This window comes from Aquarana catesbeiana, linkage group LG01 (assembly GCF_042186555.1).
Source record: "Aquarana catesbeiana isolate 2022-GZ linkage group LG01, ASM4218655v1, whole genome shotgun sequence".
NCBI lineage: Eukaryota > Metazoa > Chordata > Amphibia > Anura > Ranidae > Aquarana > Aquarana catesbeiana.
Window position 1 is genome coordinate 287,771,170 of NC_133324.1, and position 13,892 is coordinate 287,785,061.

At 41.9% G+C, this 13,892-nt stretch overlaps 1 protein-coding gene across 1 annotated transcript in view; it reads right to left on the reverse strand.

The window, feature by feature from the left end:
- Positions 1 to 13,892, reverse strand: part of SLC5A1 (solute carrier family 5 member 1) — a 132,014-nt gene that overhangs the window by 21,724 nt on the left and 96,398 nt on the right. The window contains exon 10 of the mRNA XM_073629246.1: positions 13,748 to 13,855. Within this exon, the coding sequence (XP_073485347.1) occupies positions 13,748 to 13,855 (108 nt within the window). The remainder of the gene's footprint in view (positions 1 to 13,747; positions 13,856 to 13,892) is intronic.

Below are 13,892 nucleotides of genomic sequence, written 5' to 3' on the forward strand. Positions count from 1 at the left end.
AACTCAGAATAAAAAACCTGATTAAGCTCAACCTTTTCATATCCTGAAAAAATAGTCTATTACACACAGAGAGCTTTCACCTGAAGTCCCTGATTAAAAACATACTCATCAGCCAGTACCTGAGGGTTCGCCGTAATTGTACAGATGGGGGGGACTTTGAGAAGAAAGCAAAGATTTTGGGGGAGAGATTTTACACGAGGGGCTTAAATAAGAAATGGCTCATCAAGGCCTATAATAGAGCTAAGGACAGCGAATGGGAATCCCTCATTTTTAGATGCAAGGAGGGACAGGAAAAAGAATTGGGCCACACTAGGTTGAGCCTACAATACACACAGGTATTGCAGTGAGTAAGGTGAGGGATGTTTGCTCCGCACACTGGCACCTCCTGAGGGAAGATACTTCTGTCATTAGGTTTATCTCAAGGAATCCACAGCTGGTATACAGGAGGGTTCGCTCACTAAGTGACCTCCTTGTACACAGTGATATTTCCTGGAAACCCCCATGCCATCCTGTTAGAACGGGTATGACTCGATGTGGGAACTGTGATTTCTGCCCCTATATGATAGAGGGGGATTCCTTACAGTTACCCATGGATAGACTTCTAAAATGCAGGCAGAAAGCCAATTGTGATACTATGGGGGTAGTGTATGTTATCTTATGCTCTTGTAACCCATTTTATATTGGCAAGACGATCAGACCAGTACGCAAACGATTTCAAGAGCATATTTATGAGATAGCAACTGTGACAGACTCACCCGGGATAGAGGCTTTTGGAGGGGACTGAATGTGAGCCTCTTGCCTACAGATTATGGGCCCTGGCATTTGGGGTACCCTTGAGGTGTTGTTACTTTGGCTTCGGGTCCTTGTCCCCCAGGACACACAGATTCTGGGGACCCTGTATTTGCCATAGTAGCAATAGTGACTGAGTCATACTGTTGGGACACATACTGTGAGAAGATGCTAATATCGGCAAAATGTAATAGTGAATCCGCGCAACGGGAATGAGTAAATAGAAATAGGTGAATAGATGAATAGAAATAAGGTACCTAGATAATGTATCGGACTGCTGCCTCCACAGAAGCAATCCCCACCAAAGTGAGAAAACTGAAAGTGAATAAGGAGTTAATATGTGGGTGTGGCAATAAAAAAGTTAAAGTCTCCCAAAATGAAACGAGATGGATTTTCCAGCTGGACACACTTCAACCAATGGGAATGAACATAGATGTCGACCTTAACTGTTTTCTCACCAACTACTAGAATATAATCATTAACAATCTTAGATAAAAACATTGTTTACCTTTAAAATAATATCTGCTCCTAGAACCACTATATTTTTAATGTTGGGATATATATTCTCCCCTTACTCATGCACAAAACAAAATAAAAAAGATTTGTTATACTCATTATTAGAACAAACCCCCAGAGGCTAGGACTATTATCCACTCCCCCGCCCGACAAACTGATCCTAATCGGGTCCTCTTACCCGGGTAGGCTTAATCTGGGTACCTTTTAACTGAAAGTTTACATGTACTGTTCCCCATTGTACAGACATAGATGAGTGTATAAAATATTGTACCGAGTATCTTTGAAGTATCTTCAAAATAATCTACCACCAATCTATTCCCTGAATAAGGCCTTTCATTTATAACCCTATTCTTAATTTTATTTTTATTTTTACATTTCTTTATGTATATTTTCTTACATATTTTATGTTTTTTTATTTTTTGGTTTTTCTTTCAGGGAGTTTTTCCCTTCCTTTTTCCGGTTTTATCTATAAATTTTACTTATAAATTGTATTAAATATATACAGATTTTATGTGGGATTTTATTGTATACTTTTTGAAATTGCTAATTTATGCATATTGTTGTGTACACCGTCAGGTAACAAAAGCATCCGGTTATAATGTGCGGTGACACAGCAGTGTCTGCTTCCAATAAATAACACACTTATTTCCATCTAACACTCAGAGTAATGGTGACACAAATGTATGCGCCACACTTGTCCGTGTGGGGTCACCTTACAGTCTGTTTCCACAGGGCTTCGGTCCGCAAAAGACACAGTCAAAATGGCTGCGAACGGACTTCGGTCTGCAAAAACCTAGACAAAATGGCCGCCGAAGCTCCCTGAGCGCAAGCGCACAATAAACACCGCACAATATAAAAGGAGGGGAGATGTAACAAGGGTCACGCTCCCGTAGACGTCCTCTGATGAAACGCGTAGGGCGTGGCCTAACCTGACACCTTGCATCATCTCCCAGAGAATACAGTTTTGAACCTGAAGTTTTTTCTGATGACATTTTGTTGCCTGATACAAGCTATTAATATGTGCGTACCACTCTGTCATCTGCTTTAAATAAAACGTGTTTATGGTTTTACGCTATGGGAATTCCCTTTCTCTTCTATGTTTAAATGCCATCCTGACCCTGAAAGCGCTAAGGATTGCCGCACAGTGGCATACACTGTGACTGCGTGTCACCCCTGCAGGGGTTAAGAAAGCTGGTGAGTGTCTGCATGATTACAGTACGAGACACAAACACCCGGGCACCAAAGAAATACAAGTAGCAGATGCGTTTTGGATATACCTGCCTATTTTAAACGTCAAGAAATCTATAAGGACTGTTTAAAATCACCAACGTTGCACTGAGCACAAGTCACGTTTTACCTTAATTAGCCAATTATATGTGTTTGATATCATATTGCTGCATGGAGCACAAGTCACTTTAATATATGCACTTCATTTAGTTACTAATTGTATTATACCACTCCCCAGTCCACATCCCTCCTCCCCCCCCCCTCTTCCTCACCATATAGAGTGGATCACTTTTCCACTTTTCATATGGTAATAGTTCATGTGTATAACTGGTCTCAGGTGATTTATCACATTAGAAGATTGAATTTCAATTTTATTAAGTGTTCTTGCATAGCAAGACCACTTACTGTTATCTCACATATATATTATTCTTATTATTATAGCCAAATTTACCACCCTAACTCCTCCCACAGTTTTTACACTACATAGACAAGTAATATACCGAAACGTGTGGATTGTTCCCAAATGGTGTGCTATTACTTTGTGGAATGTTTCGCTGAATGGTTCATGAAGTATCGTCATTTTTGCGGCGAAATTGGTCCCATAGGAATGAATGGGGAAATGTTCAAAACTAGAGTGGGAGGTGACAAAAGCTGAAAAATCAGAACATGATTTCTAAACTGCCGCCACTCCCTCATTTTCAAGCCCACCTACACAAATCTTATATCAAAACGTTCAGCTATCCCTGCTGCCACTAAACATGTCCATGGCTAAGCCATAGTCCTGATAGTTTTCACAAAATGACCATTTGTTTGCAACTCACGCCGTCCATTGACATTCATTGAAACTACACTCTCTAGCCCCTTCAAATTTGAAGGGCAATATCTAAACTGCGACTGTGCCTTCAATTTTAATATTTCAGAGACATACTATGTATCAAAATCTAGGTCTGGGTCTTGTGATTCTCACAATATAAAGCTCTTCGCTGTAGGATTTATAGTTTTTAAAAATACGACTGTTTGAATTACTGCACAGTTATTACAGCTATGATCCTGTGTATTGTGTATTGAGCAGTGGGTGTGAAGCATAAACAGGACATGAGCGTTGCTAGGAAACAGTGGTTGTAAACACAAGATGCTGAAACCCCCCAAATGCATGTGGTCATACCTTCATCTGCGAGGCTTGATAATGCTGATAATTTACCACCCTAACTCCTCCCACAGTTTTTACACTACATAGACAAGTAATATACCGAAACATGCAGATTGTTCCCGATTGGTGTGCTATTACTTTGTGGAACTTTTTTCGCCGAATGGTCCATGAAATATCGTCGTTTTGCGGCGAAATTGGTCCCATAGGAATGAATAGCAAAATGTTCAAAACTAGAGTGGGAGGTGACAAAAGCTGACAACCCCATGATCATACCACCCTAACTCCTCCCACAGCTTTTAAACTACATAGACAGTAATATACCGAAGGTGCGAATTGTTCCCGATTGGTGTGTTATTACTTTGTGGAACGTTTTGCCGAATTTTTCAGGAAATATCGTAGTTTTTGCAGAAAATTGGTCCCATAGGAATGAATGGTGAAATGTTCAATGTCATTTAATTGGTGTGCTATTACCTTGTGGAACTTTGTGAAAAGCTGAAAAATATCAGTGTGAATCCTGCCTCAATGTCATTTAATTGGTGTGCTATTACTTTGTGGAACGTTTCACCGAATGGTTCACGAAATATCGTCGTTTTTGCGGCTAAATTGGTCCCATAGGAATGAATGGGGAAATGTTCAAAACTAGAGTGGGAGGTGACAAAAGCTGACAACCCCATGATCAGCCAAAACATTATGACCACCCCATGATCAGCCAAAACATTATGACTGCCCCATGAAAAAAAAAAAAATTAGTTTAAAAAAAAAAAAATTAGTTTTGAAAAAAAAAAATCATTTTTGAAAAAAAAATCATTTTTGAAAAAAATGTTCAGCTCTTTCAGCTAATGATGGGACTTCGTCAACTTTTTTTACTACTATTTATACTTTTTAAAATATTAAGCTTTTTAACACTTTTCACAGGAGCTCCAGCCACTCCAACCACACAACAGTTACTCCGCCCACTCCACCCAGTTACTCCTCCCACTCCAGTTGTAGAGGCAAGAACACTTTTCACAATTTCCCCAGAAATTGTAGCTTTTCTAGTTTTCATTTTATTTTATCTTTTTCAAATATTTGGTACACGTTAATGAGGACAGTGCCACACCCACATATTAACTCCTTATTCAAGATGCTAATGTCATCAACTCCACTCACCTGTCTGATGTCAGCTATAATGTGTTTAATGTAAATGAGTTTAGTCTGGCTTACCACAGGTTCTAAGGGTATTCAACTCATTGTTGTTTGTTCTAATTAACCCTGTGTTGATGTTTATGGTAATGTGTGTTGAATAGTCAATGAGCTAGGAGACGTAGTCACTTAGTCTGGGTAAATGATTTAGTAAACTAGCTCATGTTAATTAGGTTACAGTTGTATTGTTAGAGGAGGTTCCAACGGCATATAAAGTCTTGTAATTTTGATTCTAAATAAAGTCAGAGCGGTTGGAATATCTGATATCTGTATACAGACTGGGAGGAAGTGGTATATGACGGAAGCACTCAAGCGGAGTGTGGGACGTTCTGTGACAGCAACCCATCATTTAAAGGCCCCTATAGCAAGGCATGTATGCCTACAACATGACAGGGACCCAGGCTGCCTCAAGTGTTGGGTATTGAAGGTGATCCCCCAGGACAAGGGGGGGGGATTTTGACCAACTAGTTCTACAGCATGAAACTAGGTGGATATGGGAGTTGGAGGCTACAAAAATGCCGGTTGGAATGATAGCCTCAGCTTTGTTCCCTTCTTGAAATACAACAAATTATTTTATTAGCATATATTTTTTTTTTTCAAAAAAAGCCCTTTTTAGGGTAGTTTTTTCAACTCTAGTTTACTCTAGTTGTGTATTTATAGTAATGTAAGCTTTTTTTTTCTAATTTGGATGGTACTATAGTGCCCCTTTTCGGATGCCGAGTGCCTGAATTCCAGCGGCGGGGGTGTATTTTTGAAGCACCTGATTAGAGCCATAGGCTATAATAGGCTGCAAAAAAGGTGAACTGCGAGCGCAGAGCATTGCACTTACAGTTCACTCAGGCGTGTTAGAACAGCGAATGAATATTCGCTGTTCTAACACTGAACCACCTCTCCGCCAATCAGGAAGTGTAGGTGTGTTACCTGTCACCTGATTGGCTAAAACGGCAGGCACTGTGATTGGACGCCTATCAGGAGGAGGAGAGGTGATGCATGGAGGACACAGCTTGCCGCCGTCACCCACTGCCCCACCGAGATAGGGTAAGTACCGGGCAGACAGCGAGTGGGCTTGGGGGGGGTCTCAGTGTTAACTTTTTGTTTAAATCCTTTTTTTATTGAGAAACAAAGATAAAAAAAAAAATACATTAAAAACACGCAAACAAGCAAGGACTGTTATAGCCAACATCTATTCAGTCCTTATATTAACCTCATTGTTACAATAATCCACAGCATGGTAGAGAAAAATAAAGCATACATAGACCACACTCCTTCAACAAAGGATGTTTCCAGGTTTTCTAATTTTTCCCCCCTTTTTTTTTTCCCCCTTACCCCTACCAATAACCCCCCCCCCCAACCTTCCCATACCATATTCACCCCACACACCCACTCATACTATGCTCCTCCCACATCATCCATAACTTCCATATTTTAACAAATTTTTGATAATTACTCCTTTTCTTATATATATACTTCTCTCTACTGATTTCCTCCTTTACTTCTTTCACCCATTCTTCAATCGTCGGGTTTTTTTTCCTCTGCCAGTTTTTAGCTATGATCTTTTTCCCTTGAAACAGGCACCTAACTATTGCAGTCTGTGTGTGCCTAGCGATCTGTTGTTCCTCCATCAGGCCCAATAGACAGGTCTTGACATCTATGCCCAGCGATGTCTTAAAGCGGGGTTCCACCCAAATTTTGAACAATATCTGTATGTATTCTCTTCCTTGTCTAGATGCTGACATGCCGTTTAAAAAAATTTAAATCGCCGTAATTACCTTTTATTTTTCTATTCTTCTTTGCACTTCCTGGTTCTCCTCCCGTGGGAGTAGGCGTGTTTCTAGCCTCTCCCAGATTCCTGGGAGCTAGTCTCAGGCTTCCCAGGATGCCACTGAGCATGTGCGGGACTGAGCGTTGAATGCTGGGAGCACAGCATTCACCACATCCAGGAAATAAATGCTTGTGGGCTTCAAATGCCCACAATGAAGATGGAAACCGCCTCCAGTGAATAATATAAGTTATTCTTTCCGACGAAATCTGACACAGGCGGACATATTACACACAATATGTGAGTATGTAATGCTGAGAAGAAAAGTTTGTGAATGAACTAAAAAAAAAAAAAACGATAGGTGAACCCCCGCTTTAAATATGGTGTTTATTTTGTCCACTATGTCTTTCCAATATCTATACAACTTGGGGCATCGCCAGAACATATGCAGCAGATCTCCTCTCTCTCCTCCACATCTTGGGCACCCCGCATCCAACCTTTTACCAATCCTGAACAGTTTTAGTGGTGTTAGATACGCCCTATATATCAAGTATAGATGAGAGACTGCCTGTGATGGAGAGAGGGAGATCTTGGGGCCAGAAGCCAAAACACCCTCCCATTGGCTATCCGATAGTGGCCCAACCTCCTCCTCCCATTTTATCCTATTTTTGTCTTCCCCCCCTGTCACCCTGGACTAGTACTCTCAACTTATTGTATATATCAGAAATTAAACCCTTCGTAGATTCTGCGTTAACCAGTTTTCTCAAAGAGGCCATATCACTCCATATTGGCTCCTTTCCATTAAATTGTGCGTCTAGGGCATGCCTAATTTGCAAATACCTATAAAATGATCGGTTGGGGATCGCATATTCATTCACTAGCTCCTGGAATGTTTTCAGTCTCCCTGCCTTATACAGCTGCGGCAGATAATGGATGCCCTGGCGGTCCCACTCCTCAATTTTCCCCATTATTTTAAGTTCATTGAGCTTATTATTTTCCCATATTGGGGAGAACTCCGAAAAGTCCGCATACCCCATTATTTTTTTAACCTTAACCCAGCTCTTAACCATCATCCGAGTAGTGGGGCATCTAGTAACAAAGGAGTCCGCCTCCAGCGCTTCTACTATGGTATCGTGATCGGTGTCATTTAGTTAACATTATTTCCTACTGCCCAGTTCCCGGGCCTATTACTCCCTCCTACATGCTGGATTTGGGACCCCAAAAAATAGCACCCCGGATCCAGCACTCCCAACCCACCTTTCTCACCCGGTCTCCGAAGCACCTGCAGGCCAATCCTTGCTACCCCACCCTTCCAAATTAATTCTCTAAAAATACTATCCATTTTATTAAACCAGTGTTTGGGGATCCAAACTGGTGAGTTGTGTAAGATATATAGGATCTGCAGCATCCAAACCATTTTTATCAGGTTACAGCGCCCTGCAACCGAGAGAGGGAGCCGTCCCCACACCCGACATTTCTGTTTAAGTTTTTTCATAAGTGGAACTAAGTTTTCTGTAATATATTGCTCTGGGTTCCTTGAAATATTGATCCCCAAATATTTCAACTGACTACTTTGATCTGGGGGGTTTGGTGAGGGAGGGGCTCCGTCAGTGGGTCTATTGGCAATAATGCTGACTTTTCCCAATTAATTTTTAACCCGGAAAAGTGTCCAAAGTCCTCAATTAACCCCATAGCCGTCCTCAGAGAGTCCTGTGTGTCCCCCAGGAATAACAAGATATCGTCCGCGTACACTGCTATTTTCTCCTCTCCCCTCTTTCTTTTAAACCCCTGTACCCCCTGAGATGCCCTTATGGCAGCAGCCAGCGGCTCCATTGCTAGGGCAAATAGGAGGGGCGACAAAGGACACACCTGCCTAGTGCCCCTACTTAATTGGAACCATTCTGAGCACTCCCCATTGACTCTGATCTTAGCTCTTGCCTTATCGTATAGTAACCTCAGCCAATGGACAAAACCGGGGCCAAATTGGAGTTCTGCAAGTACCTTCCAGATATATTGCCATTCCAAGCAATCAAATGCCTTAGTTGCATCTAGTGAGAGAAGCGCTCTCTTACCACTATTTATTGTGGGGATCTGCATATTTAAATAAACTCGCCTTATGTTCGTACTTGTAGATCTGTCCGGGATAAACCCGGTTTGGTCTATATGGATTAATTTTGAAATTATTTTCTTTAGCCTTGTTGCCAGGGCTTTTGCCAGAATCTTCACGTCCGAACATAATAACGATATCGGCCTATATGACATCACATCTAACGGGTTTTTCCCCTCTTTCAACAACATTATTATAATGGCTTCTGTCATAGATGCCGGTAGATTACTATCCTTCATAGTCCCATTGAACACCCCCAGGAGCATGGGAAGTAAGATCTCCCCATATTTTTTAAAAATCTCAGTGGGTAGACCATCGGGCCCTGGGGCTTTCTGGTTTGCCATATCTGCCACAGCTCTTTGTAACTCATCAAGTGTTAATGGGGCCTCTAACATTTCCCGATCTTCTTTTGCAAGAGGGGTTAGCTTTAGCTGTCCAAAGAACTCCCCCATTGCCCCATCCATATCCCTCTTCGCCGAACTATATAAGTTTTGGAAGTATTCCCTAAATTCTGCTAAAATTTCTGGGTTAGTGATTTTTATTGTTCCCTCTTTCCCTTCTATCGCTGGAATGGTGTTTGGGGGGCCGTTAGCTCTAATAACCAAGGCCAAAGTCCTCCCAACGCACTCCCCCTCACAGTCAAACCTTTCAAGGGGGGTGAGTATTTTGATAAAGATTGGTTTTCTCCTGCAGCCAGAGTAAGGTTGATATATTTGGGCGGTATATTTTTCTCTACTGTTCAATTGAGAACAGGAAATATGTATTAGCTAATATCTATATTCCTACCTCATTTGGGAGGGAGGTTTTGGATGATTTGACTGGCTTCATGGCGGGTTTTTTAGGGGTACCAGTTATAGCGGTCGGAGACTTCAATATGGCTATGGATAATGGAATAGATAGGTTTCCTTCAAAAAACATCGGTAGAGGAGCACCCAAGAGTCCTCTTTCACAATATTGCGCAGAGGTGGGTTTGGTGGACATCTGGAGAAGGAGGCATCCTGAGGTGAGGCAATATTCTTGTCACTCCAGGACACATGCCACTTTGTCCAGAATAGATTTACTATTGGGCAATGAGGAAGCTTTGAACGTAGTGGAGGATATAGTCTACGAGCCGAGGGGAATTTCGGACCACTCACCGGTTATAATCGAATTAAAGGGAGAGAGATGCTTCAAAAATGGTGACTGGAAAGTTAATCCCTTTTGGCTCGAGATTATTGGGGAAACAAGTACCATTAGGGAAAGGTTGGTGGAATTCGTAAACTTTAATTCAGGCACTGCTCCACTAGGGATAGTTTGAGATTCCCTGAAGGCTTTTCTTCGGGGAGTTCTAATCCAAAAAATCTCCCATATTAAAAAACAATCACAAATAGAAGAACTAAAAGTAAAGGAGAGGGTTAGAAGAGCAGAGGAACAGTACGTGGAGTCACCAACCTCGCCTAAATATGAGGCGTGGGTGGAGAGTCAAAATGAGTATGGTAGATTGGTTTTGGAAAAGACGGTGAGGAAAAAGTTATCCCAGTGTTAACTTTTAAATAGGCACAGTGGCTGCATTTGATGGGCACAGTGGTGCTTTTGATGGGCACAGTGGCAGCTTTTGATGGGCACAGTGTTGGCATTTGATGGGCACAGTGTTGGCATTTGATGGGCACAGTGGCAGCGTTTGATGGGCACAGTGGCTGCATTTGATGGGGCACAGTGAGGCTGCAATTGATGTTTTTTTTCAGAATTTTTTGGTTTGTTTGCACCCCCCCCCCGAAAATTTTTGAGTACCAGCTGCCACTGTCTACAGGTGTGTGTGTGTGTGTGGGGGGGGGGGTCTGGCATTTATACAGGTGTGTGGGGGGCTGACATATATACAGGGGTGAGGGGGGCTGACATATATACAAGTGTGAGGGGGGCTGACATATATACAGGTGTGTGGGGGGACTGACTTATATACAGGTGTGAGGGGGGACTGACATAGATACAGGTGTGAGGGGGGATGACATATATACATATATATATACAGGTGTGTGAGGGGGGCTGACATATATACAGGTGTGTGTGGGGGACTTACATATATACAGGTGTGAGGGGGACTGACATATATACAAGTGTGTGGGGGGGCTGACATATATACAGGTGTGTGGGGGGGGGACTGACATATATATACAGGTGTGAGGGGGGCTGACATATATACAGGTGTGAGGGGGGCTGACATATATACAGGTGTGTGTGTGGGGGGGTTTGGCATACATACATGTGTGAGGAAGGCTGACATATATACAGGTGCGTGTGTGGGGGGGGTAGCATATATACAGGTGTGGGGGGGGCTGACATATATACAGGTGTGTGGGGGGCTGACATATATACAGAAAAATAGGGAATATGGCGCTACCTATTGGCAAAAAGATGGCACTAATATCAATACTATATATATATATATATATATATATATATATATATATATATATATATATATATATATATATAGATAGAGCATAGTGATTTTATTTGAGGTAGGGGTACTCTTATTGTGTATGAGTGGTATAAACACAGCTCTAGTGTAGCACTCAGGCCCCCCTTAGCTTTCCCACCTAGGTTATTGTTGTTAGTATTGATATTAGTGCCATCTTTTTGCCAATAGGTAGCGCCATATTCCCCATTTTTCTGTTACTCATTATTTAGAGTTCCCTTAGGGGAGTCTCATTAGGGGAGGCAGCAGACCTACGCACACTTATCCTAAGCGCGGTCTTATTTACATTCTTGTCCGCTATGACATATATACAGGTGTGGGGGGTGAGGCTGACATATATACAGGTGTGAGGGGGGCTGACAAATATACAGGTGTGAGGGGGGGTGAGGTATATACAGGTGTGAGGAAGGCTGACATATATACAGGTGTGTGGGGGGGCTGACATATACAGGTGTGTGTGGGGGGCTGACATATATACAGGTGTGTGTGTGAGGGGGGCTGACAAATATACAGGTGTGAGGGGGGCTGACATATATACAGGTGTGAGGAAGGCTGACATATATACAGGTGTGTGGGGGGGGCTGACATATATACAGGTGTGTGGGGGGCTGACATATATACAGGTGTGAGGGGGGCTGACAAATATACAGGTGTGAGGGGGGCTGACAAATATACAGGTGTGAGGGGGGTTGACATATATACAGGTGTGTGTGGGGGGGCTAGCATATATACAGGTGTGAGGAAGGCTGACATATATATAGGATTGAGGGGGGCTGAGTGCGTACAGGTGGGGTGGTTGGTGTGCGGATTCGGTAGGATGGCCCGTGGGCAAGCCCTCGGGAATGTTGGTGGTCAGGCTTGGGGGGGGTTGGCCCAGGCCTAAAGCTGTGTAAGGGACCCAAAAATTTTTGATGGCTGCCCTGACTATGAGGGTGCTACATTGGCATTGCAGTTTTGGCTAAGTTCACTGTACGGAAACCTGTTGACATCGGTACAGTGATGATTATGATTTATGATATCTAACCCTTGTAATCAAGCAATGCAGAGACTGTGGGTGACATGATTCACATATTAAATGCTACATAGCTCAATGAGGAAACCGTTTACTTGTGCAAAGGTACTATATAGTGACCTTCCAGTGAACAAATGATACTATTTCAGTTACATATCTTTGCACTCACTGTAAATTTCCATCTGCTGGATGTCCAATAAAAGATACAGATATAACTTGCATTCATTTTATTGCCAAATGATAGAATGAGTACAGATAGCAGCAGTCACCCGACAGATTAGCTTTTTTGATAATGTTTTTAATATACTGCAAAGTCATAATGCAGTGTGTGAGTGACCCGTTCTCTATACAGTCATCTTTTTTTAAATAAAGCCTTTCTTTAAATGTCTATAATTTTAAAGTGTGATAGTAAGCCATTCAGTATAAAAACTATTTTGATCAGTCCCTGTTAATTTCATTTTGAGCCTTTGGGAGCTCTGTAACACCTAGAGATTTGGAGATATTTAAAGTGGTTCTAAAACTAAAACATTTTTTTTACTTTAATGCATTCCCTGTATTAAGGTAAAATATGTTTTAGTGCTTGCTGTCCTTCTTCACCTCCCTAAATCTGTACCCGAGTTCTTAATTAATCCAGTACTGTGCACGGCTGGATCTCTTCTTTCCCCTCTTCCTCTTCACACAGAGACTCAAGAAGCAACAGGAGCCATTGGCTCTTGCTGCTGTCAATAAAATGCTGTGAGGAGGAAGCGGGGGGTCGGGGCCAAGCCACACTGTATGTGTCTATGGAGTGGGACTCCATAGACATACACAGTTCGGGAGTGAGCACACACCTGTGACCCCATAACAAAACAACAAACGGCTTGCTATGGGGGCACATGGAGAAAAGGAGGATCCAAGATCGCTGGCGGGGACCCCAGAAGATGATGATCGGGACCGCTCTGTGAAATACCATTGCATAGAGCAGGTGAGTATAACATGTTTATTATTATAATTTAAAAAAAAATACCTTTAATAACCTTTTATTGTATTGTGCATTGTAAATGTATTTATGTATTTATGTAATGTGTGCTATATTCTATTTACATCTGGTAAAGTCTGTTTTGGTAGAGTAGAACTGTGGCCAGACTACGATTGTTCATATTCTTAACAAGCAGTAAGTGAGTCTTAAAACAAACCCTCACCAACCTCTAAAGCTGCACATATCGTGGAGTAATTCATACTCAAAATTCCCAAGGCAAAAAGTGTAGTCATCTAACAGGTTTATACTATGGATTAAATGGCTGGAAGGTTGCCAAGTCACTGCTGGGAGTGAGAAAAAAAATGGACTGAGCTGTTGAAAATGAAGGTGTTGTTGCTGTATGCTTTGTAAATAAATAAATTACTCCACAATTTTGCAGCTACAGAGGTCAGTGAGGGCTTGCACTCAAAGATCATGCACTGCTTTTTAAGAACATGGAAAACTTAAAATATTCATAGCTATAGCAAAACCACTGTTTTACTCTAATCTTGAAAAAGCTGCTTGGCAGATATAATTATCAGGAATGTCTTACCATCTGGCATCAAATCAATAACCATCTTAGGGTATGCGATATTTGTACATCCAACTTCGGTACCACAGTATTCTTTACACTTTTCTGGCACCACACAAGCTATTTCATCTATAAAGAGAAACAGTGGACATGTAAGCATCTTTGT